Source organism: Phymastichus coffea, unplaced genomic scaffold, assembly GCF_024137745.1.
Source record: "Phymastichus coffea isolate CEN01 unplaced genomic scaffold, Cenicafe_Pcof_1.1 PCOF00031, whole genome shotgun sequence".
Classification (NCBI taxonomy): Eukaryota; Metazoa; Arthropoda; class Insecta; order Hymenoptera; family Eulophidae; genus Phymastichus; species Phymastichus coffea.
Window position 1 is genome coordinate 2,612,005 of NW_026706842.1, and position 27,992 is coordinate 2,639,996.

The 27,992-nt window shown below is 37.3% G+C and overlaps 1 protein-coding gene across 1 annotated transcript; it reads right to left on the minus strand.

Annotated features, from left to right (window-relative positions):
* Positions 1-184: 184 nt before the first annotated feature.
* LOC131663178 (glutaredoxin domain-containing cysteine-rich protein CG31559-like) lies at positions 185-27,992 on the minus strand. Its single transcript, XM_058933376.1, has 5 exons — positions 27,659-27,992; positions 18,045-19,484; positions 3,520-3,753; positions 1,742-1,807; positions 185-1,637 (listed from the first exon to the last, which is right to left on the minus strand). Exons 2-5 carry the CDS (start codon positions 19,320-19,322, stop codon positions 1,464-1,466), a joined length of 1,752 nt encoding a protein of 583 aa, XP_058789359.1. The 5' UTR covers positions 19,323-19,484; positions 27,659-27,992; the 3' UTR covers positions 185-1,463.

A 27,992-nucleotide genomic window follows, 5' to 3' on the forward strand; every position in this document is an offset into this window, starting at 1 on the left:
TATCTACATTTTTTTGAATTCACGCAATTTATTTAATCTGTTTCCGTAAACACTAATCGCTCCTGAATTTAATAATTTTTGAAAGGAAAACAATTTGGATAGTCTACATTTCAAATTTACAAGACAAGGAATTTAAAGAAACATTAAGAAATAAAAAAATATATATTAGAGTATATTTAAGAAATTAGACAACTTTATTAGAACGGGTATATACAACATGATTTTTATAAATTTATACACTTGATTAAACAATACTATATTTTTAAATATTGCACAAATATTAAATCATAACGTCGTTCAATCATTATTCTTCGTAAATGTACATTAATATTATAAGTATGATTTTACCATTATTCAAAAAATACAGCAATTTCATTAGTTATTCTATACTGCGGAATTTCTTTTCTCAAGTTAGTTTTGGAAATCATTAGAAATTAGATATTACATTTATTACATGTTTATATTCGACAGATATTTTCAGTATTGATAATTTTTTTTAAATATCCAATTTCAACTTAAGTAAGTCAAAATTGTTTCAATGAAATTGACCCATTGCATTTGTAGTAATTGAATAAAATATAAGTTGCATAGTACTTTCAAGGCCATCACCAATTAATTTTATTGCGCGAGATCACACAAATACAATTGTATTGAACCTGCTTAGTACGTAAGAATATTTAATCACACTGTAATTCATCCAAATTCAATCAAAAAAGGCATAATACAGTTTTCTTCAATCAAAAATGAAACGAAAATTGTTTTCACATAAATTTGATTTATTTTAAATTATTTTTTCACAAAGAAAAAATGATTTGAAATAGGTGTGCCTTGATCATTAACAACTAGCTTAAAAATCTTCGATCCAGTCATTATATAACTACTAGCAGTTGACAATTTGTAGCTCAATAAATAGTTTCTTTCAAAGATAACTGACAAAAATATTTACACAAATTAACATAATGAATAGAAATAAAGGTCACCAAATTTTGACCATAACATCAACTTAACACGAAAGACAGTAATCTATGATACAATAAACGGCAGTGATAGATTGATTTATAAAAAAAGCGAGCAAAGTCGCGAAAGGCACTTGACATAACAAAACAACAATATTAAGTGATGAACAACTAGCAGTGACCAGTGCACGAAAAACCGACGAATACCGACTGCGTCGTATCGAGCGAATTCTTTAAATCTATAAAATAATTACAGCAGCGGTCAGTAGCAAACTCGTAATCCGTTCATGTATGAAAAACGGTTGATGAACTGGTGACCGTTTATAGAAAAAACAAATAAAGAAAATGAGAGTCTGACTCCAAAAGCAGTGACGCCCAGTTTATTCTTCCGTAAAAAGTCACAGTGTTCAATCTCTTCGAGTCGACCGATCGGCTTGAAATTCATTATTGTTATGGGAAATCAGTGAACTTTCAAACAATCTTTACGTACAACGTGACGAATGTTTTTCAGCAGTGTTGGCAGCGCACTAATCCTCCCTCGTCACAGTTCATGCATTTCAGCGCGATGAACTCGGTGGTGAAGTCGTTACGATGCAATGATTTCTTGCTCCCATTGCATATAGGACATGGCAGCAGTCGGTAACCTCCACAAACTTGGCACGTATTGCAGGCGTTCAGACTCTTCAAAAGATAGAACATTTTTCCTCGATTAGATTTAACTTTTATTTATCCAACAGTGACAGTCAACCATTGCAACATGCCATTCTACTGTTCAATAAACTTACCCTGTAAGGTTTGAGCATCAAACGTAATTCGCCAGTTTCATTTAATCTCTCAACTTTATCAGCATTCTGTAACAAAAAGCAAATTATTGTTTTATTTACCTGTACAAATCATGTTGCATTTTTATTATTAAATTTAGTGCATATTTTATTCCTCAATAAAGAAAACTATTTTACAGTTTTTTCTTTACTTAAAAATTTAAGTAAAAACAATAAATGACAAATTTTAAATACGTAAGAAGTATGAAAGATTAATTTTTAGTATTATCGGAATGATATTTTAAATGCCATTAAATATCGTTTTAACTTTCAAAATTCAAATCTAATATTGTATTGCTTTTATTTTATAACGTTTTTATTAACTGTCAAACTCCAAACGTTGCCATGGCTTACTTATAACTCCTTATAATACCTAAATAAAAGGAAAGATAGAAGCACTTGGCTTAAGTATGTAATACGTTGCTGGAAGAGGATACTCTGCATCTGTCTCACTGTCAACACACATTAGTTTCTAAGTGCGTCATCAAGATAATTGTGCACTTGCTAGAGTGTATTTGACCCTATCTAGAGCATGAAATAAAACGAATAAAAATAATTTAATCACCTCTACAAACGTATTTTTGATAACATCACTTCTTCCAATCATTAATGTACTTTTTTTTCATCTAAATAGTATTAAGTTGGACACCATTTGTGAGGACGGTTCATGATAATATTTTGTAGATACATCAACCAGGTAACATTATTCATAAAATGCGATATTTTTTATGATGCACTTATAGATAAAAAAGTTATGACAACGCGAAGAAGAAAGTTTACATCATATCATAATAAAATTCAAAAAATTTATAATTACAATGGCACGAGTAATAGACTTGTATTGAATAACTATAAAGTATTATGCTGTGTATTTAATTGCCCTTTTAAATAAAAAAATAATAAACTCAAATTAATATACTGTCGTTATACGACGTTGTATGATAAATATGCTAAGATTTATATTTGTTTCCATGACAGCTACAAGTCTATTACACGCGGATATAATCAGGCAACATATGTTATACCAACGAAGATATAAAAACTTTCACTTTACCTTCTGTTGACACAAGGTTCGACCAGTATTTGTTGACTCAAGTGTCATAAATACTTGTTTAATGATTTACCGATTACAACATTTTCCTAGTCAATTCGAATGTTTTCACTTTTTTGAAGATATATCCATTACATGGAAATTCTTTTATTTTGTTATGATTCTATATGAATATTGATTTGTGCAAATTGTTTCTTTAGAATTCAATTACAAGAACTTATTATGTGTTTCAGTTTATGAAAGATGTATCAGTATTTCGTCTCTGCTGTATTACACACGTGTTGCTATATGTTACTGAGAATAGGCGTTAAATGTATATAAGTAACGCGCCATTTATCGATTTATCGGAAAAACTGCAGCATTTATATTTTATAAATGATATAACATTGGGTTCAGTCGACTAGCAAATATGTGAAATACAAAGCGCCGGCTCTTTTGACATCTTATGTTGGCGACTTTCTCAATTGCCAAGAATTGCTAGTTGCGTAAGCTAAGTGCACTTTGAAACTACGCGGTATTATGTAAATTGCGTGAAATCGTCAGCGAGTGCACGAAGCACGCCGAGCTCGTACGCGCCGCCACGGTAAGCGATTGATCAATGATGCCAATGAGATTGAGATCGGTGAGTGAAACTTTGCACTCTGCGTCGAATGTGTTGCAGTGGAAGAGAGGAAGGAAAAAACAAGCTTACCCCAATGTATTGACCATCTATGAAAAGCTGCGGCACTTGTATGGCTTCGCAACCGAGTCTCTCTTTGAGCTCGGTCTGTAATTCTGACGACATATACATATCCCGTTCTTCGTACTTGACCATATGTGTCCTGAGGATTTGCTTGACCATTACGCACCGGTAGTACGTCTCTCGGACGATAGCCATGGTTGTCGTGTAGACGACCACTTTGCCGGCATCCTTTGCTTTGTAGTTCTGCAACGAGAAAATTGAATGTTCGTTAACTGAGACTGATACTTCTGAAAGGCCCAGAACGTGCTCACGGAGAGTTTAGCTGCCACGTGATTATTGACTATGGGCAAGCTGGTTATTTGAAAATGTATAGCTGCGACTGAAGATACCGTTGCGTGCGTAAGAATGGCTAGGCTAGGGAGGCAAAGGCATAAAAACCTGCTGAATACGGCGCTGCATGTCCCGGCACGGAGTAATAGAACCTAGGCATGCGTGCGTATATGCATGCGCACGTGATTCTTATATCGAGCGCTCTTCTCGCACGAATGATCTCATTGCTGCCCGAGTGTGAGCAATTTCCTCCATAACAGGTTCATTTGCCGCGGCGGAGCGAGCATAATTAAACGTTGCGGTACACACGCGCCAGAGCGCCTCCCTATTCCACTGACGCGAGCGCGCATTTTCCGTGATCGCACAATTTTCCTCTCGAGATTTTCCTTTTTGTTTTTGGAAACTATCTCTCAAACTGTTCCGTGCTTCTTTGATCGAGAGGCCAGTTGCTTCGCGGAACCAATGTCTGTATTAGCGATTAAGCTGCCACGGATTTGATAGCGCTTACTTGTGCGGCGTATACAGCTGATTGATAGCAGGCGGAATGGCCCCACTCGCCAATATTCATCAATATTCATCAATATACATTGAATGGAGAGTTGGTAATCAATGGATAGGACAGATTCATAGGCGGAGTAACTGCTGCACTGCCAATTTACCGACGACACGTGGTAGTTGCTGAGGCGAGTACTAGCACATCGGACATGTCTATTTTGGCAGACAGGCACGAAGCAGCCTTTAGACGAATCTCGAGGTACGACGACACGGAGATCGAGAGCAGTGGGCTCCGCCAACGCTCCACTTATCCCGTCACTCCGCTCTAGTCATGGTTATACGATCCGCGCATTTCCGAACACATTATGCAATCGATCGTCATTCCTCGTCGCGCGCCGGCCCTTTTTTAACAGCCTTGGCGTTCCTTCGCGGCAGTTCGTCTCCGAGTCTACTCGCGAAAAGCGGCATTCTGCATTGACTCGCCCGCAGCCTCCGTTTCGTTGCTTTCGCGTGCATTCGGCTTTTACTCTACACTAGTTTGGTCCTTGAAATCAGTCTAAAAGCACTGCAGCATTCTACTGCGAAAGTACGAAGATGCTGCACACTCATCAAAATTTTCGCTGAAACATGTTTGGAACATTCATTTAGCATCGTCGGCGTGCAGGCAAGTGCTCTCGGGCATTATGAGAAAAAGAAAGAAGATGAACTGGAGAAAGAGCTCACGGATGGATGATTTTTCATAGCCGTCTAGGTTTGAGTTCCGACGAGGTCGCGTCGCACATAGCAAAACCATACAGTAGCAGTCCCATACGTGAATGACATGTCTTATGCGTTGCGCAGAGCATGAAATCGCGACCGATGCTGTGCGCAGCACGCGGAATGATAATTTTCTGCATTGCGAGATTGCAAAAGAGAAAGAGGAAACGAGCAACGTGACCACCCGCGGCACCAAACCCGTTTGCTTACCTACGCGCGCAACGCCAACTTATATCTTGTTTTCTTTATTACCACACATACCTGTCATTTTTTACGTTTACTTTTGACCAGCCGTTTCTCTCAAAGTCGCTCAATTTCTTCAGCTACATCCGTAATTTGACAATTATAGCAATACATTTTTGTGCCTCCTACGATAAATACCGGTTATCGACAATATTTCATTATATTACGAGCGCATCATATTTGTGTGAATTTTCTTAAAAATATGTTGCATTTCTCAAATATGTTTATGAAAAATTAGCTATTTTTCATTTTTGATTTCTTACTATTGCAATTATTTATTAAGTATGATACCTTCATTTTGATTCTCGATCATCCCATTTTTTTTGCTTATCAATAGATATTGTTTTTATTTATTTTAGAAAAGTAATAATTAATTTTAAAAAATTATTAATTATTATTGAAATATGCGGTAAATAATAGTTTGACGTTAGGTAAAAATAGGAATTGCCGTTTGCACAAATGTAGATTGTATAACTGTGAGCACTTACTTCACATTTCGATCGAATAAAATTTGTAATGAATTAACTACCAAACGAAGAGTGCGGTCTAGCTAGTGTTGGCAAAGGGACGTGGGAGCTGAGATTACAATCAAAACGGATGTGTTGAAGTTGGTTAGACAAGGGCAGCTTAACACTCATCTTGAGAAGGTGCAAATAGAAAATTTCACCATCACAGACCGCGATAACTGGGATAATGTTACGACAGATCAGGTCGCCCACTGACCGGAATTCACCGTTACGTTCGGTCTTGTGGCGTGCGCCGTTTCTCTATACAGCTCACGTTGGATATCGAAGCAAGGCCGCGGCGCGCGACTAATACAAGTTCAATGCCGCACGGCGTGAGCTACTTGGCTTTCACTGTAATTAGTATTGAGCACGATAAAATTCTTTGATGTGGCTATCCTTAGTCGACTAGCCGGTAAACGTCATCTCCGCAAAAAGTTTTCGTTGCAACTGCAACTTTTGTTTGCTTTGCTTAGTACCATTTTCTAATTCAATAATAATAATCGACAGACACTTTCTTTATTTTCATCCGTTTCTTATTTACGTAGTTTTTCGCCAACTAAGATTTAATTTATTCAGTCAATGTGGGCGTCAGTGCTAGATTATATAATAGAGATACAAAGCTGTCCACTCGAAGCCGTTAAAATGTTACGTTTTATTCGGGTATACCCTGTACGCAATAATTACGGACACACGTAATAGACGTGCATAACACGATTGACGATTTATTCGATGATGGATTGTTAGTGCCGCTGAATTTCGTATATTTCATCATCACATTGTATGTAATATGTAAACAATCATTAACGCGATTTAAAATAAATTCCTACTTTTCAATACCTCATTCAATATAAGTACAACAATTCCTGAAACTATTTGCGAACTGTTTTTATTATTCGAAATAATGTTTTTTTTCGTAATTATGGTGCGTCATTGGTCGTGGGATATACGGTGGCGTTCAAATTTCCCAACACTCTTGTGAGTGTATTACGGCGCACGTAAAAATTTGTAAGTACTACAAAAAAATAAAGCGAAAGTATTTTAAACTTACTGAATATCGCATGTTCTAGAAGCTTTTACCAACGTATAATGAATGAGTAAATAAACTATGTTATGTTTGTAATTTTCTAGCATGATTGTCAATGATTATAGATTTGTGGTAAATAATAATCGAAAATTCTTTAGTGAACTGTATAATTTTTTTATCTACCAGCCATGTGCTTGTGGTTTCTCAAACGATGAAAAATAAACGTATTTAATAATGTATGAAATGGCCAAAGCTTACAGGGGTTAGCTTGTACGTTACAAATTTGAATAAAGCACAGAAAGGTTCGTACATCTTGGAAAAGAAATAAGCTTATTTCACGCAATACATTTATTTTTATTAGGACATATTTGCCTTTTTTTCTTTAAATACTTCATGCCGAGAGAGAGAGAGAGAGAGAGAGAGAGAGAGAGAGAGAGAGAAACGAACGAGAAAAATTAAAATATATTATATCGAAACTATGCACATCCACTACTTTCTTATTTAATTGAAATGAATATCCATCAAACTCTTTGTATTCATTAAGACAAGAAGGTATAATTAATTGTAACAGAAAGATGCAACCATGGGACATACGTACAAATTTTAAAGAATTTTACATTGGTTATGAGACATTAAATTAAGTATCGTCGAAAAATTTTCATAGAATTTTCAAGTTCTAAAATATTTTTCATTCCCAGTTTGTAAGATTTGTAAATGGACGTTACCACACGTACATTTTCATTCATTCGTTAAACTTGGATTTTGTTTCTAAAATCTACTCGAAGGATTTTGAAAATGCTCGTTGCTCGCTACAAATACATTTACGTGCCATATATCTGTGTAAAAGTGAGCTTTCAGTTGATTTCCAGCTGACGTGATTTGTCACAAAAATTTTATCGTAAACCCACTTCGTTAATACAATGAATGTTTCTAAATTCTATGCTGGAAAAAGGATAGAATAGATTTTGTAGAGCTAAACGCACGGATTTATTAATGAAATACCAGGAATAGAGCAGAGGAGTATATGACGTGATAAGTACGAGAGAAAGACATTGAGAAAGTGTGAGGGGTGGGGGGAGGGAGTGACGCAATTTTCGTCCCTGTCCCTGGTCCAGTACTGATTGCGAGTGAACAAGTGCCACACGCTAATCAATGTGAGAAGCTCTGCCGGCAGCTTCCATCCTTCACAACTTTGGTTCACGGCCGCACCTTCCCTCTTGCTCTTTATGCGTGCGCGTTCACGCGGCTAAACGTGTATGCATTGTATACAGGATGCGCACCTTTGCGCTCAAGGTCGCCGTCTGTCCAGGACTCCCACCCTCTCTACCACCTTCTTTATATACATATTTTTCTTCGTCTCCTGATCGTTTTCACCGAACGTCGTCTGCAACGTATTTCTAACATTTATCAAAATTTCAAAACTATATAAATGTACAATAATAAGCTCATCGTTACTCGAAGTTTTGAAAAGTCAATAGTAAAATTGGATGCATAGTAAAATTATTTAAATATCCTTTCGTGCTTATCAGCTATTTCAGAATTAGCTGAGAATAACAAGTATTTTTTCTGATATATAATAGATGATGAAGAATAATATGCTTCTGATAATCCTCTGCAGATGCAGAAAATGCTGAAACGGCATTATTGCCAACAATGCAATGTTCGCTTATTTAAAATCGATCGCTAATATCAAGACAGATTAATTGTACCGAACGTATATAGACAAGAAGATATTTATTTTGTAAAATGATTTTTTTTCCAATACGAAACACGACTCTCTATTGTCTGATCTAATTAATATGATTCTTATCTTTGCTTTCTCTTGTCTCGAGTACTCCCTGTAAATTTGCTTCATGAATCAGAGCTTGTTAATAATTTCAAATTTTGATTTTTATTAACAAAAAGATTATTTTGATATTATTGCTTTTATAATATATTGAATTATTTGCATTATTTATTATTATAAAACCGTTAAAGTAACGAGGTATCAGAAACATTCGGAAAGAGCATGAAGAAGCTGCTAAGTTGTCGTTGATAGCCTGCCTGCCGTGTTGTATCGCGACGCAACTCTTTGACCTGCTTTCTCTTTTTCCCATCCGATTTGTCTTTCGTAGTCAGGTCCGGTCGTGTCTACGATAGACCTGTACAGTGTGACTTTCCTACTAGTGCAAAAAATTCACGTTTTATTTTTTCATTTCCTATAATTTTATATCTTCAACTCGAATGATGAGTTTTTCTTTTTACCTCTAGGAAGAAATCTGCTTAGAGAAATTTAATAATGAGCGTATCATTAACAGCCATTACTCATGCGCTTGGAATTCAAGAGGTTTACAACAATTTCTAGAGGGTCATCTGACAAAAGCCGATTGCGGAACCTTGCATGATTTCTGAGTTTCACTTTGTGATGATCAACAATATACAGGTGATGACACAAATAAAAGTACTTTGACTCTTTTCTTTTTCAGTAACGCTGAACAAATATTGAAGATGGCATCTTTCACTTTTTTTATTGCCATTATATTTTATATGCGATAAAACAAGTTTTGCGTTGTATGCACAGTGTATAAGAATTGTTTTTCGTGTAATAAAGTTCGCAAAAACTAAAGACGGTAATTTATTGTTGAAAAAAATATTGTAGATTATTACGATTGAATTTACAGAAAAATAGCTTCATTTGTGCAATTTTATATATGTAATAATAAGAGTTTTCGAAATTCGAAATTTTCTTTTGTGGATATATTAGTAATTAATGTTCGAAAGATACAAGTTCAAAGGAGCAGTAGTCCTTAGAACTTGAAGGTTATCCTATGTTGCATACTACGTGAAATAGGTCAGTAGTAAGTTTCAAGTATGTAATCGTACAAATGCAATTTGAAAAACATATTGTAAATGTAGATAATTAAAAGTATATGATTGTTTTGTAACGTATCGATAAATTTTTATTCTAGAGATTATCATAAATAATATTACATATTGTTTACTAAAAGTTGATTTCAATTAAATGTTTTATCCAATCATGCAGACAACACATAATATTGCAGTTGATAATTTATATAAAAATAATACTGGTTGAATAATGCGTCTGAAATGGATTGCGTGGCTTGATGTACGAGTAAAATATACTTATAAGAAATCAATTTCATCTATCTGTTATAAAAAAATATCGCAAGCTTACTAATGATTAACTTGTTAATCACATCGGAAATTGAAGAAATAGTCTACTACTTTCTTTTCGGACTTTCTTTTAGAAAACTAAATGCGTCATTTCGTGACTGCTGTCGCTTACACCGATTATAGGCGAGATAAAGTAACGAATTATGAAATGCACTCTTTAACAGGTAGTTCATATAGGGCTTTGTGTACACGTATTAGGAGAAAGTTCAACGTAAAGACGCGTGTAGAATTTTTGAAATCGAGTAAAACCCTACGCTGTATGTGAACATTGTTGAGAAGTTCAAACGTATGTATGAGAGAAGAGCCGACGGTAACGTGGAATATTTTTGAAAAAAAGTTCAATAACCGGGAGCTTTCTATTTTGCCAGATATAACCATTATAATAAATCATTCAAAAGTAGTTGGGGCATTACGTCAATCTGATAGGATTGTCGCGTGGTCTAGTCGAAATATGCTGGTATACTTGTTAAGTTTAAAATTTCTTGGATAGATTTAATTGGGTTTTGCTCGAATCAACGCGTTTGAAATGATTGCTTGAGATATGACCTATTAACCGAAAGATTTCTAATCTCGTAATATTTATTGAAGCATCACCAAGAAAAATTGATTGGTCCAATAAAGAGAAACCACAAGTACCAGATGTATAAATTCTATAAGTTGAAAAGCAAAATCTAAGTCAGAAAGTGGCTTTTCATATAATAACGACGCATTACTGAGGGCATAATCCACTGCTCTCTTGCATTAGCCATGAGGATCATCAGTTCCGAGACTAGCACATTCATAAGCGTAGCAATTGCTCTCCTTATTCTCATCGTTCTGGGGTTTGTGCTAAGAAGCAAATAGCGCAAACTCCATACAATCCGTGACGTGTTGTTGCGTACGAAATAAAATATCAAGATTAATTTATAGTACTTAACAAAGCACTTTTGATTGTTTCTAAAGTCATAACTATAATATTACTTCGTGACGTCTACCGAAGTTTTGAAAAACCCGATAGATCTATTATTTATTAATATTCATTGCTAGAATGGCAGAGAAAGAAAGAGAGATAGAGAGAGAGAGAGAGAGAGAGAGAGAGAGAGAGAGAGAGAGAGAGAGAGAGAGAGAGAGAGAGGGAGTCTCTGCGGCTCCGGGCGTACAATTACAAATACTATTGAGTGGATTCGAGTAGTTATTGCGCAATTTCGTTGCTCGATGCCCAAGTAAAATACCTTAATTAAATTCTTGGGTAATAAAACGAAAGAGACCTCGCTGCCGAGCAGTGTAAATGCTTTTGCGAGTATAAGCCATGCGTATACACGTACATTGCGGCGCGCGACGTATATAGCGAGTCGGCGACGAGCCTAGCTTATAAACTTAGCTTTAATTGCGTCCACTGACATGAGTACGGCTTATGCCAATAACCAATCGGCACGCTCAATACTTTTCTCTCTCTCTCTCTCTCTCTCTCTCTCTCTCTTTCTCTATCTTTTTTCTTTATTTTCCATTGCCCAGCTCGTGGAATTTGAAAAATGAGAGGCTCCAAATAAAAAAAAACGACAAAGAAAGTAAAACGTTTGCAAGTGCTACGTACGTATATACGCTTAGGCGCAAAATTTTAATGCCTCTACCTCTCGCTCGTGGAATATCTATCGATTTACAATAATTGAGCTTCATCGGAATGCGCGCGGTCTTTTGTTTCTCGCCATGGTATCAAACAAGCAAATAAACAAAACATTGGCACGTTGTGTTATTGTGGATATGAACTGGCTCGTCTCTCAGCCAATCGACACGCTGACTCTCACGCGATAACTATTTGCTAATATCGATTTTCAGAGTGAACACTCACCAACGGATTATCGCGAGCAACTGCCACGTTTCAGCTGACTCTTCGCTATCAAGAAAATATGTCTCTTTGCTTTTCGACTCTTACCTGTTTCATTATAATTCTTTCTATTAATGGATCTGCAGTGCTAATATAGCCGATTCTTCGAAATAGTCATTCCATTCGTTATTATTCAGGTCACCTGTGAAAGCTATCGTCGATTTTGCCAATAAATCAGAACCACTATCTACGCAAATTCAAGATAGAATAATGAAAAGTTGCAAACACACTGGCTAGAACTTACGCACGCAACGTACGGTTAAGTAATTGAAACGAATCACAATAAATCACGGAGTATATACGGTGAACTCATTAGAAGTTTTGTCAACAGACTGAGAGTCGATCGACTAAAACTCTCCCCTCCTCAACTCTTCAAACTTAGTTACAACCTTGGATATAGCACCTCATGTGATACGTATACACAGTGAATCCTGTTTAGAAATCTTTCATTGATCCGTGACTGTTGATTCAATACACATATTTTCTAGGTTCTAGCAATTCATCGACCGAATCAACGAAAACCTGCTCAAAAGCCAATCGATGAGTCTGCAAGTTGCGTTGCTGGTAAATTGAATGTGGTAAATCATGTGATCTGCTCGTTCCAATGGCACGCACGCGTTTCGATTGAACGATTATTGTGGAGGAACGCGGTGGGTGCGCGCGCAAAAAAGAGCGTGCAAATAGGGAGCGAAATTTCGGGGTCACGCGTACCGCAGCATCGCAGCATCGCGTGGGGAAATACCGGTTCGAACAAGCGGATTCCCGGACTACCGCTTCCATCTTCCTGGTTCTCACAGCTCGAAATCTTGCGAGCGGCAGCCCCAGGGAAAGCTCCTCATTCTCATTCGCGATGCTTTACCTCTCTAATTATTACTGCTTTGCTTGATTTGATTTTCTTGCTAATGATGTCAAATTAGTTCCAGCGCAGATTTATTTTCACCTTGTCCAGTCAAGTGTTGTCTTATTAGCAGTGGCTGTTAGTGTTAGTATAGGAGGAATGTACCCTCCGATAAATAAAATCGTATATTACTTGATCTGCCGAAACGAGTATAAAGCGACCGGTTCTGCGGACGTACCGTATCTCGGTCGTGCGCAAGAACTGCAATCCAACGGTTATTTCCACCTGTCAGACGTGCCACTGTGGCAAAACACACTCGCGCCGCATATCGTCGCGCTGTTTCTTTGTGTTTGGCTCGGCGGATGTTGCGAGAAACTGAAAAAAAAAATCAAATCCGATTGCAAATACGACAGCTGTCTGGCCCCGCGATGCAGAGTATTCTCTTTCCAACTTCCATAAAAGCTCGCTGTTTGCGAATGGCTACGGGCTTTTTTATTTGACCAATCTCTCGCTTTCTAGAGCATTTCAAGCTTTTTTTTTTTTGGTTTTTTTTTAATGCAGACCTCTCTCAGCATTAATCTCCGACTATTTACGCTGCTCTCGAAGCACTGCGCCGCGCTCAGATTCTGTTTGATTGGCTGGTTCGCGAAATATATCAAATCCTTTTACCAATTCCATTTGACCGAGGGCCATGTACATCGATCACGAATTTTTCCTTCCTACGGTAAAGTTGAGCTACCGGGGCTAGCAATAATACATACGGACGAGTACACGAAACCAAGTGGATGTATACGACTTTTTCTTTCTCGTTCCCTTTATTAAACGCGCCTGAGTGGCGCGCTTCCCTTTGTGACGCATCAGCGCGTGGTCTTGGCATAACCTTGCATCCTCCCGAGACGTATACGCGCGCTTTATGAGTGCAAGGTGCAGTGGTCGATCACGCGCACGTGCTTTCTTCTTATTTGGGTCGTACTACGCAGTGTTTCACTTGTTACCTACTTTATTCTTTACGAAGGTTTCCCTTTCTCCCTCTTTCTTTCTCTATACCCACACTGTTTATATTAAGTCTCTATTACTTGCCAATCATTTCATCGACGTCAACCGTTATAGATTGACAAGCCAACAAACTTTGAGCTTTTCAAATAAATTTTGCAATGGTACAAACGTATTTCTTATACCCTTTGTTGTTATATTTACAAAAGTGTTCATAAGCAAATTTGTTGCCCTTGTGAGACACACGCAATTCGAAAAAAGTAAAGGATGTAGGTAGCAAGCTCTCTTTTCTGCGCAGCCTTTAATTTAGCGTCAGATAGGTCAAAGTGCTATAGCAGAGAAGAGGTGTGGTCTAATTGCCTTGAAAATTGGCGAACATTTCCTTTGTGGATTGATTTTACTTGGACAAACAACGCTGAATTGCAGTGATAATTGTTAAGACTTCATTTGTCTTACAAAATTTATATCTTTACCAAGAATCAAACTGTAGATTTAGTTTTAATTTCAATTCATTATGCTATCTCAGCAGTTCTCTAATTAGGATTAGTGAAAAAGTTACAATAATGATTAAAAGTAACATTTTATTCAAATTCTTGCCGATGTTAGAACTTGAATCATCACGGGCGTGGTTTAGAATTTGTTGGTAATCAAATGATTTCTAAGAAATAATAAGCGTCAATGGTTCGATGAAAAATGTACATGGCTATATTGGTGAATAGCGGGATGCTCAGTAGTGTAGGAATAACTATTCTCCATGCGATAAAAAAGTCTATATTTGATTTTTTAACTGACCTTAAAGTTAGCCTTGCGTTTATAAATACGATGACGTCCTACGAATCGGATAAAGCTTGTGATTGCTTTCGTGGTGGTATATATATATATATACCGAATACACATATACAAAGTTAAAAATTGGAAAAGGAAAAATACTGAGCGCTTATCGAAGTCAGCTTCGCTCGTATGCCTGCACGCGCTTGTAACTGTAAAATTGGAGGAGAGTTGTTGCGCAAAGAGAGAAGGAGAGAGGTCTGCAAGACGCGCGTCCTAGGCAACTATTAAATTCATAGCATTAAGTCAGCAAGCACGCAATCATAACGACTAAATGCTGCAACGTCAGCTTGCCGCGAGCTGCAAACACCTTCGAGAATGAGAGAGAGAAAGAGAGAGAGAGAGAGAGAGAGAGATAGTAGGCCGCGCGGTAGGTAAAAGCACCTGTGTGCGCACTGAGTGCGCCCATAAAGATCCGGTGCAGCACATACATCGCTTGCGCATACGGCTTGGCATATACCGGTTCCTGCTTATCTTTCTCGCTCTCAAGTCTCGCTCCTCTCGGTTCTCTACCTCTCCCTACTCTCATTGCAAACGTACCCTCTTGCAGTCGCACATAATCAAGGATAACTCCGTCGTTGCGCTTTCCTCCGTTCGCATTTCAAGTTTTGCGCAAATTTTGCTCGATTTCGGTCGAAATTTGCTGTTGCTACGACTGATAAGTTGCATCCGCATATATTGCTTGATAAATCTCTCCTTTCTTTCGATTATATTTTATTTTTTGCAGTACGCGATGTTTCCTTGACAATTTAATTTTTACTTTCGCACGCCAATGTTAACGAGCCTGATAACTGATAATTAATTTTAAGTCTATTCTGTTTTGGAAAATAAGTCTCATTTCATTATTAATAAATTACTTATCATAAAGAAAAATTTATACACACGTGTATTATACATTAGAATTTGTTTGAAACGGTAAACTAAAAATTTAAGTGTAACTTTGTTTTCTTCGTGTATGGAAAAGCTGTTTTCAATAAGTTGCTAATAAAGATTGGAAATCTTGTGAAAAATTCCACTTTGAAAATAATTGACTTTGAAAAGATAATAAATTATTCACAAAATACGATGAGGCGTTTAGTTCGATAAATTCATCAACTCGGGAATGTCAACTATCCAATATCAATTTGACGAAGTTGCACATGCTTGTGCTTGTTACTACAGAGTAGTATCGTAGCATCGATTGATGTGAATTCTACAGGAAAAGCGTGTTTACGACACAACGGCTGTCTTGATCGTCGACAATATAACTATACATTGCGAAAAATATTAAAGGCGCTGTGAAGTGCTTTATTACGGGGACATGTGAGAAATTGTATAAAAAAATATTATAATCAAACAATATTTTTTTAATGTTCAAATTATTTGCATTCTCTCAATATTATGAGTTCTTGTAATACTATAGTCCATCCTCTGCTTTCTAGTGGTAAAGTGAAACCTCGATAATTCGAAGACCTCGTGATGTTTCCAATTTTAAGCCTAGATTTTTGAGAGATTTTTGCATATATTTGTGTCTTGGTCATTAAAAAATTTGTATAATTCCAAGTTAAAGCTTGAAATCTTAAGTTTTGAATTATCGAGATTTCACTGCACTCATTTTTTGTTCGTGAAAGTATTGAAACCGCGTGAAATCGTTATGGTCAGAAATTAAATTAAAAGAGAAACATAATTTTCCATGTCTTTCCGAAGTTTAATCAAAAACGAAGAAAGAAACGCTAATCTGATCTGAAATGCGAATTCCTCAGATCGAAATATGCCAAAGACCATATTTTAATATATTTTCTGTTCTATATAATGATTTTGATAAAACCTTAAAAGCATATACAAATATTAATTAAACGTATTAGTTCTGCATTCTTTGAGAGCTTTATGCCCTGTTTATCAAGCTCTGTAAGATTTTAAGTAGAAAATAACAAAACATATGGTTTGTGATATGTTTTTTTAATGTAAAAACCGAATTTTAACTCGATTTAATATATATTTTTCTTAATTTTTTAAGAAATTGCAAATACCACGAACGATTGTTTCTCTTTGATGATTATTTTTAAACCTGCGATGAGCGAAAAAAGGTGTAATGAATATTTGTTGCCATAAGGCTAAGGTTTTTTGTTTTTTTTTTAGTTCTATATATGAAAGACTGCGTAAAAATGACTCAAGCGAGAGTGTGCATATAATTTGAAAGTTAACATTTTGCGGAATTCCTCATACATCCAATAGTTATAGGATAGATTGAATGCATCATCGACTTTAATAGATTGTTGTTGAGCACGAAGTGTGACGTAAAAGCTGTCGAACGGACTAGTATGTTGCGTATAGTGGAGGTGGCGGTATGGCAGGTGAAAAGTCTTTGCACTTCGTGTAATAGCCATTGGCTTGACGATAGGCGCCGCGCCGAGCGCAGTATTGTTCATACTAGTGCCTCAAGCTCTTCTCCGCGCGTGCCTCGGCGACGCTCACAACAAGCGGACGCGCACGTGTGTGTACGTATGTATGTAAGATAGCCTCCTTCGACGCGCGTTACAACTTGCGCGCTGTTAGACCGCACGATCTATCACCTAGCTGCGCGTGTTAACGAACGAGTGAACGGTATGCGTACAGTTATCGTACACATTGACTAAAGTGGGCGAGGTCAGGCCTAGACGTTTCCTTTCAAAATTTTCGAGCTTCAACTCAAATTTCAACGCGACATCGAAGAGTGAACGATATCTGTATTTGCATTCAATTTTTCTGACTCATCGTACGGAGACAGAAACAGCGCTACGCACGTGCAAAACCTTCAATTTTACATGTATGTACATCTATCAGCTTCTCCCGAGGCTACACGATCGAAAGTACTCTTCTTGGCGCCCAAGCAATCATCGACGTCGACATAGATAGAGAGAGAGAGAGAAAGAAAGAGAGAGAGAGAGAAGATGCTGCACGAGAAGCGTCTTCACGTAATTCACCCACGCGATCCTGCACAAAGCAACAGAAGGAGAAGAATTATACCCGACCGGATTGGATCCGGTCGACTCTTGCGGGCAGCTGTACTTAATGAGAACCGTGTATAATAGCAACTCTCTTTATATGTACTTGCCAGAAACTTGATTAATTTTTACGCAAATATTGATTTCTTTTATCCATAATTCCAGGCTCTGGTAACTACGTTATCGCCATGTGAACATACATATATTCAAGTGAAAAATATTAATTTTGCCAACTATCAAAGCAACAGAAGCAGTAGCATTATATATGTATATAACGAGAGAGAGAAAGAGAGAGAGAGAGAGAGAGAGAGAGAGAGACAGAGAATGGGAGAGAGAAAGAGCAATGATAAACAAGCAACAGCTTGGGGAAAAGAGTCAAGTGAACAGTTATTGCCTAAGGTAAATCAGAAAGGATAATCAGTACGGAGATGTAGGCGAAAGTAAGTATACAAGTACTAGTGCAATGGGATGAAGCTATATGAGAGAGAAGTGAATGGAGCGAGCGCGTCGCGCGACTGACCTTGGTGGCTGGGTTCTCGAGGAAGGTAGCGATGCCGGCACGTACGCGGTTCTTGACGCCGCGCACGGTGCCCCTGGCGCTGCGTATTGCCTCCCTTTTGAGGTTCTTGTAGCCGGCGAAGCACTCGTCATCGCTGTTGCCAGTGCCGTCGTTGCTCCGAGCCGCGGAGGCCGCGAGCTCGGCCTTGCTCACCTCCTCGCGCTCGTTCACGTGGAACTTGTAGTGGCGATCGTCCTCGTAGAGGTAACGCGGCCGCTGCACCGCTTGCTGCTGCTGTTGCTGCTGCTGCTCGTGACGAAGCTCGCGACGGCGCTCCTCGTACGTGCACTCACTCACAAGCGGCTTGTCGTCGTCCTGGTGCAGCTCGAGGCTCCTCGACGCGCGAAGACCGAGCGGCAACTCGGCGCTGTTGAGCGAGTCGCAGCTGATGCTGCTCTCGTTATCGTCGCTGCTGTCCAGCTCGGCGCCACTGCTCGTCAGACTACCCGTCCTGTTATGGCGAGCCGATTGCTGCTGCTCTTGCTGCTGCTGCTGCTGCTGCCCGCGCTGCTGCTGCAGTATCGGTCCGCAGGTTGACTTGCTCCGAGGATCCGCGTCGGCCAGACTGGCTTGGTCGGCCTCGAGCAGCAGTGTGCCCGGGGCTTTCTTCTTGGGCAAGGGCGGCGGCGTGCCGTCGAGGTCGCTGCAGGTGCCGCTGTCAAGAGTCTCCGAGGGCGAGCACTGGCCGCTCGCTATGAGCATCGAGCCTGGAGGACTGCTGTAGAAGAAGCAGGACTGCTCCCGCGGCTCTGCCTGCTGCTGATGGTGCATCTCTTCCGACGAAGACTCGCTGCCGGAGTAGAGACTGCCGCCCACGCTTATCCTCAGACAGCTGTCTGCCGCGAGCTCCTCCTCGGGCGCATCGCCGTCTTGATCGTCCTCGAGGCTGAGTCTCACCGCCGAGACGAGCTTGGCCGCGGGCTCGCAGCTCGGCTGTATTTTGATCTTAACGACGTGTCGCTGCGCCGGTGCACTTGGGGCCGGAGCTTCCGGGAGTCTGCTCGGGCCGATGTACACCGTTGCTCCAGCGCCACTGCTGCAGCCATTGACCGGTGACACTGTGCCCGCGGCGGCGAGCGCGTGGGGGGGCGGCCGAGGGCCGGCGTTGATACCGTTGCTAGCGAGGCCGACGCTGGAGGGGGACCTGATCGAGATGATCTGCGAGTGTTCGGGTCTCGCGAGCCCCTGGAGCCCTAGCGTCGACGGGGCGCCGCCACTCATCCTCACCAGCGCGTCCATCCGGTCGCATTCGATCTGTCTCGCGCAAGCTCGGGGGATGCCACCGGCTGTCTCAGCTCGCGATCACTGCCGCCGAACTAGCTGTCAGCTTGCTGCAATCAGCTGACCTCCAGTCGCGCATCACTCTGCTCGCTTGGTCCCTCAGCGAGTTTCGCCTGATCGCTGAAACAGCAATGTTTGCTTTAACTAACTGTTAGCAATTACACCTATTTGTTTGTACATCCTCGACTCTGTTTAGCTTGTTGATCGCATCTTATATGTGCTTTAACGATAAAAGAGAAATCAATCAAAACGCAAAACTACTATGATCTGTTTGTGAACACTGTCTCTCATTTGTCAAGTTTTTCTTGCGTACGGCTTACGTTTTCTTCAAACGCATATCATTTTTAAGTACCTTTTTTAACCACCCGTTACCAAAGTAGATAATATATAAAATTAGTAAAATGATTTTTCGCAGTTTTTCCTCTCATAGTGGGAAGCAGACAAAATTACGGTCCTCAGTTCCTAAGGACTGTTGTTTATTTTTGTCGAAATTTAAATTTGATTTCTACTTTGACTGCCGTTAACTTTTATTATCAAATAAGTATATGTCATATAATCATTCCAATATTCAATATTTTAGATTTATCAATCAGCGAAAATTTATCGTCTATTGCGTCATAAGAGTTACGTATACTATAAGCTTATCCTGGTAAATGAACATCGTTCAACGTAGTAGAAACTTATTTCTAATTTATAGGTCTAATTAGTTTTCTTGCTCTACTTTGATTATACTCGTAAGTGACTGCGCGCCCAATATTAAATTTCAATCGACGCCACAAAGGTTTATTGGAAGCATGTTTTACACGAGTTTTTCTTTAATTTTATAGATAAAGTAGCACTATAAAATATAACCCACGCTATAAATATTACTGTCGTACCAAATCAAATTGTTATCTGCATATTGAAGTGAAATTGAATTTACGGAGGACAAGAATGAACAAAAAGAGTTACTTTTCAATCATGTTAAAATATATACCCATAAATAAATTTTCGAATGATTCTGTCAATCTATTAACCACTGGTGTAAACTAATAGCCATTAATGATTATTGGCAGCTGAATTTTTAGATTTTTTATTTCAAGTGAATTTATGTTTATTTTTGGCAGGCGATATTATTCAACTACCGAGGGTTTATAGACGTCGACGCTGAAAATGTGGGCCGCAATAAATTTTTTACTACATTTTTTCATACTATACTTGGTACATACTGTTGTTTGCGGAGATTCCACAAAAATTGTATTTACTTTTACGAAATTTGAACGAAGTGCATAATAGTATTGGTGTTTTCAAAGAAAACCACTATTGCATCGCTAGAAATTCATTCACGTACGCATGGATGAAGTAAAATTTGATATTACTTATTTCATTTATTTTTTATGTATTTATTATTATTATTATTATTTTTTGTTTTGCTAAGAATTGTCGATAAAATAATGTATTGAAGTATTAATAGGTTTAAATAAAAATATAGGTAGAAAGCTGTTGACCGAGGAGCTAGGGCTCAGATCTGGTATTTTTAAATTTAGGTGAAGGTTCTTGAAAATGAATTATGATGATGGCAATAGAATTTTATATGTAGATATTTTTATTTGAAATATGAATGTTCGTGAAGATGTAAAAAATTACGTGGAGATGTCCGAAAGTTAGCTGACAAATGAGGAATTGAATTAATATGACAGACGAAAGAGAATGATGAAGAGACCACGTCAGCACACATACGCTTTGCAATGCCCAAATTAGATGTGCACTCGTTTTTATCCGCAACAGTATAACAACATACATTCACTTATTCTCTATATAGACATCTCGTATAGAGTATAATCGTACTACGAGAGAGGAAGGAGAAAGGGGAGGGAGGGGGCAAATGAAGGCTCGACTCGAGAGAGTATCCCGAGAGAAGCTACGAGTAGGGGAAAGCCTCGCGAGGAACGCGAACACGCTCTCCGGCGTGCATGCGTACGGGCCTTCAAGGTCGCATTTGCTCGCCGTGGCCACTTTGTAGCTTTCCTTCTCTGCTCGTTCGCTCGCTTACGGAGAAAGAGTCACTCTCCTCTCATAAATGGAGCGTGAGAACAGTTATAGACATTTTACCAACAGTATTCCAATCTTCGAAACTCGCTCGCGCCAAATTATTATTCATCTTTTTTAACGAGACAGTTTTAATCTCTGTATGTTTTTGAATTTATAAATTTTTACAATATTAACTATTGTAAGAGCATACTGCGTGTGATATTACTTCGAAGACTAATAACAAAATTGGAATTATTATTATTAATTTATCAGTCTACTGCAATTTGACTATAAAAGTTATCTTGACGTAATCATATAATTGTTCTGATCTGTGAGTAAAATTTACACTAAAATTGAGTACTCAATATTAATATTCCATTTCACTAGAATAGGAATGATTGCGAAACTGGTGTGCTTTCAAAATATCACATCACTTAGCGTTTTCGCTTTCATCGCGAGGTCAACATAATTTGAAAGTTGAGTTATGAATTGATAATCAAAAGCGATAAATCACGTATTTTCTAAGACAAAAATAGAAATGATCATCATTTATGCAGATATAAAAAACGCTGCCAACTGCATTGACGGAGTGTTTCCTTATGAAGACTGAAAAGAATTATGATATTTTTTGTTTTTCTGCACAAATTATAATAAGCTAAATACCAGATCTTACTAATAATTCAAAGAAATATTTAATACAAGTTTCAATCAAAAAACAATTAATGCAAATAAGTACAGATGCCAGTCGTAAAAGTATCCGCATATCACTTGCATGACGGTATTCAGATTCAAAAAAAAGAATTAATTTTATTCAAGTAAGCATACGTATTATATTTTAGTTTGTGATTCCGATTTGCAAATGTTCTAGTAAACAGGTAAAATTTATTGCGTTTTTCCCCAACGGTTTGTCTAAATGTTATTGTCTAGATGATGACTAATCACTTTTGAAGCGTTCTATCTAGCAGTTCCATCATAAGTAATTAAAGAAATCAACAATGATTTTCAGCTGTCGCTGATGTTTATATTTTTGTCGACAAGAAAATATCAGCGTACATTATAATTCATCAAGTATTACTCCAATCTTGATAAAATTTTAAGCTTTACTGATAAAGTATTTATCATGAAAGAAGTCTAAATAATGAATCAACTGCAGTCTATAAAAGGTTATTTAATATTTTGTCATTGTGATAAATAATACAAATTTTACACAATAAAAATAACTTTTAAATAAGCAGCAACATTACTTCATTATCATTTACTTTCCATTAAAACCTCGCATAATTTAGGTATGTAACATGATTGTTTTGATTACCATATTTAATTAAAGCATTCATTGTACAAGATAAAGTTTGCAAGTATCTTACAAAATGAACTACATCTAGATGAAACTATAAAACTGAAAAATGCACATATAAACTAATAGATAATGATTTAAGAAAAGATGCACATGCTTTATTACTTTTCCTGTACTGTGCAAGACATTTGTTTCATTTGTTTATCGGCGATATTGGTGGTTCTGCGATATGAAAATTTCAACGTGATATCATAGTTTTGAGTTGCAGCTGTTGAATGATTGACACGAAGAAAATTCATTGCTCAACGTGATCCTCAACAGCTGTGATTGGAACGGATGTTTGATGGATTGCTAATGCTGCTATTATCAGAATTATTCTGGCCCTACTGTATACAGACAATGAAACAAGTTTATTTGTTTCTTTTATTAGCATTTTCCACAGAAATAAGGTTCAAATGAAAAACCGCTTTGAATAAATGTCAATAATTGGTTGATCATTTGCTGATTCAAACACAACTAAGCAGAGTGATGATATAGTATAAGCAACATTCCGGCAACTGTAATTATTTCTCTTCGCCATAAGAGTTCAATAATTATGTAATAACACAATAACTTTGCAATATAACAAATTGCGTAATTTAGATGACCCATAGTTGGGCAAATGTACATTTGCAGTAGAAATTTGTCATTAATTCAAAGGGAGTAATACGTCAAAATAATTACCATTATTAGATGTAAACCATTTAAATGCTATCAAATAAAAATATAAGGCACTAATCATGAAGATAAAAAAATTTACAACAATTAACGCAAAATTATTTAAAAACTCGTTAAATCAAGGCTTTTTCAAGGAAGCAAAAATTGTACAAATGTCAAGTGCTAACGTATAAATGGAAACAAGGTTCATTTTGACTATTTGAAAATATCGCAACTTCTTCGCAATTAGACCGATCGTTAATTATTTTCTGACAAATATATAATATATGAATTTATCAATAGAAAGGTGTTTGAGAAGGGAAACGAGAGTTTGACATTGTAATCCGTTGTACTTTTTCATGTTGAAAGAAGGCTCCTAACAATTTCTTACTTAATTTGTAAAATTTTCAAATGAAATTATGAAGATTTCTCGAAGAACACAAAAACAATCGACAGACAACAAACTACATCCATGCGCGTACATAGACGCATAAACACCACAAACATATTTTGCATTTGGAATCTACATGGTATTGACACGATGTATATCAAGCTAACAAATTTGGAAATTTTTATGAAATAAAGTTTCGTCTTCAAGAAAGTAAAATGTGTACGTATAGCGAATTCATATAACCTTTAAATATTTTTTAAGAACAGTCAACTACAAAGCTTGTTTGATCAAAATTGTTGATTATAGCATTGATTCTGTTCAAAAATTTTCTAAGATGACACAAATTTATTAGAACATTATTTAACTGCACAAAAATAGGGAAAAAATTGATAAAATCATAGTATGTCATAAACTGTTATGCAGACTGCGCTGCTATGTAGCTATACTATTAGCATAAAGAGAGAAATCTTAGTAGCTATAACTTTTTAATAAATACCGATATCTAAATATATTTATTATTTCAGTTGATTTATTATCACCTCTAAAATAACATATTAGGTTTTTAAGAAAATCTAAAAAAGATTGAATTTACAACTGAACAAAATATACCGTAAAAATCAACTGATCCCGTCTAACCCGTGTTAAAAAAGTACAATTTGAATATCTCATTTTTAAATATTATTACCTATATTGAATTGTGTTTTATTCTGTAAGTAATGACAAAAGGAACTCATTTTTAACGTTTGAGGGAAATCTAAAGAAACATGGTTTTCAAAAGAACGCTCTTAAAAATTAAAAAAGCTAATGAAGGGAAAAGCTCGACGAAGCTGTCATAAATCAGATAAAAAGCTATAGAACCGAACGTGACTAGATTGTTATCATGGTATATGTATATGTACATGTATATACGTTAATTACTGTGGCGGCATAAATCAAGCGATGCTTCATTTTTTTCACTCTTTTGACTTGTCTTCAGGGCTATCAAAAGTTTAATCATGGAGAGAGGAGTCGTATACGAACAGTGCGCACTTTGCGTGCGAGACGAGTGCGCGGAGCCGCTGCAATCCGAGAATGCCGAGAGAACGCGTTAACGAGCGAGACACGCACACTGCGAGCCTCGCCTTTCTCTCATTCCGCGCGCGATTCGCTTGTATGTGTGCTTAAACATGTATGCGTGTCTCCGTCGAACCGGCTGGTGGTAGCTCACCTGTACGCCTGCGTATGTAAACGCTCGTTTATCCTTCCGCAAGAAAATTTTGCCTTTCTTCACCGCACCTCAAAAAGTCGCGTTTCCACGCATGCTTGTAACATTATAAACATACTTATGAAAGTGGAGTGAGTCTAATATGTTTTTAATTTTCAGAGTAATAGTATGACCTTAGCTTAACAGTTGATTGTTGCTTTGGAATTTTAATATGTTCTTTTTCACAGGCTATTTCAAACAAGTCGAGCAAACTACATTTGTCATTCTTCATTCGTAAACTAATGAAATAAATTTCACGTACCATATTACACTTATCAAAATAAAACTTACTCCAAATGTATAAGTAATCGAATATCACTTGAAAGTATATCAATGTGTTTGGACGATAGCAGTGACAGTAAACTATGTGGCTGTTCAAAAATTGATTTTGATTTATATGACCAAAATTTCAGTTACTTCATATTTCTGCTAATATTTAGTCACACTTACAGAATGCTACATGGATATTACCACTTCGTAAGTAAATGGAAGAATGTTCAACGGATAAAGTATCTGAAATCGAAAAATGCATAAATTTTTATGCCATCATAATGAAATTTTTCAAACGTTAAATTTAAGCACCAAAACTGTAAATTATACTGTTAGTACCGAATGGAAAGTAATGTGTTGCTTTTTAATGTATGCGGGTATGTAAAATAACTGCTTCTCATGCATGCATATCATGTTTGAAATTCCACGATAATAAACGAAAGGATATTTTTATAGATTTTTCATTCATTTTATTGCTATGGTCATAAGATTGAAATAAAAATAAAAGTTTGTAGCTTACTGTAACTGTTAAATTAATTTTAAGGAATAAATCTATATTTACTTTTCCTTTCAAACGATAGGACTCCAATTGTTTCCATTGTCAAGAAAAAAAACATTTTAAACGAAATTTAAGGGTGTAAACAGTCTAATTAGATCGATTCATAATAAACTGAACGCATGATAAAATAATATTAAAATAATGGGCGTAGCTTGCACTTAGCAAAAGCGATGTTATGATACATGGAATTTATCACAAAATCTATTATCTAAATGGCATTTAAAGCGATAATACGAAAATAAAGATAAGTGAGTAATTGTGCATGTGTAGAATTGAGAGTTGATGGCTGCATGAGGAAAGATAAAATCGCCAGAGCGAGAAAGAGAGAGAGAGAGTGCGCGATGTTAATTGTAGCTCATTAACGAGCCAAACAGTGAGTCTACATATTGGGACAGGTATAAACGGATGGTAAGCTGGCAAGGCTATATCAGCGAACGTCCTCGACAACAGCTGGAGAACTTTCATCGACAAGGAGAGTACATTATGTGGTACAGTGATGCAAAGAGCGCGCAGCCTCGATCCATCGACCCACCTTTTCTAAACTCTCGTGAAACACGCGCGCAGCGAGAAAAGACCTTCTTTCTCTTTTTATCGCGCGCGCACGAGAAACGCCTGTGTAAGGTATGCGAGGGAGAGCTACAACACACAACAGATACACTGCTCTTAACTCTCCTCTGCCCCATGCTCTCTCTCTCTCTCTCTCTCTCTCGAATAATAAATTATAGCAGCGCTAATCTCTCACGTTCGCTTCTTTCCGGTTTCTCTCTCGTGCGCAAACACAACTATGTGGTCTTCTTCCTTCTCTCCCCTTAGAATCACTGGTTTAATACCAACATCTAAAGTACCAGTCCCAAAGATTTGCTTCTGATCAAATGTCATTAATTATTCTTATACCTACAGTCGATCAATGAATTATTATCCTTATTCCAATTCACGTTATATCATTCATTTGAATGCACTACCTTTGAAGAAGTCCAAAGAAATTTTTGTTTAATTTCGATGTGACGGCGATACTAATAATTATCGACTGAGAATTAATTATTAGTATGAACCATTGCCATAATGTTTGTAAAATTTCTGAGAGATTATACTTATTCATTTGGCAACTGGTTTTGCGGAGGCTTGGCAAATTCTATTCACGCTTATATTATTTAAATGTATATAAGATCCGAGAATAAGCCTACGATGCAAGTTTTTCAAATGAAAACAAAATAAAATTATTTGTGTAAATGAATTTAAATTTTATTTGAATAATTTTATAGCTTAAGTGATTTTAAAAACTAAAAATATATTATATTTTAAAGACAGTAGTAGGTCAGCAATAAATCAATCATTTACTCAAAAAATCAAATTTTAAGCGTAATGATAATGTAGGCTATATGAATATGTGTTTACATGATCAGTTTGAAACATAAAGAGCCGTCGTATGAATATTTCCATAAACTCCTGGGAAAGTATGCCATTCTGTTCATTTCCAAATTAAACTGGCCCGAAAAAAAGCATAAACCGCAGTCTTATCCTGTAGACAGCGTTCCTTCGTGAATGCTTGAAAACCAGTAGAGCGTATATTTGAAACGCCTACGGTTGTACATAATATACCGAAGAAACGAAGAAAACCGTTGGAAGATAAGTCCAGGACTAAACCAGGTAGTCGAAAACACAATAACCACAGGAATATTTTTTCTTAACGACGAGGTGGATCAACAAATTAAATAAGTGTTGCTCAAGCCCATGTGGGCGATAACAGCGAATTGACCAGTAATCGATATTTTGATTTGAATACAAACTTTGATTAAGCGAGACTACAGCTGAGACATCAAATCGAACTTACTTCTCTTGATTGGAGCGTATGGCGAAACTTGTCAGTACTCTTAAGCAGGTTGAACAGGTTGATCTGGGGAGTCGGGGCAAGGAGCGCAGACTGCACTGCACAGGTTTTAGACTGAGAAGCACATGCACTCGCGACAACAACAAACACTGTCAAAGCACAACAACTGTAATAACCTATTCCAAAACTGATAAGATAGTAGCAGCAGCAGCTCGCCAGTCGTGGTGAGCATATAGCGGACGTAGAAAGCGATGGCTTTACAGAGAAATGGAGATCGCGCAAAAGGCAAATAAGCGCGCGAGGCGGCGAAGCGCTCATTCGGCGAGATGCTTTGGAG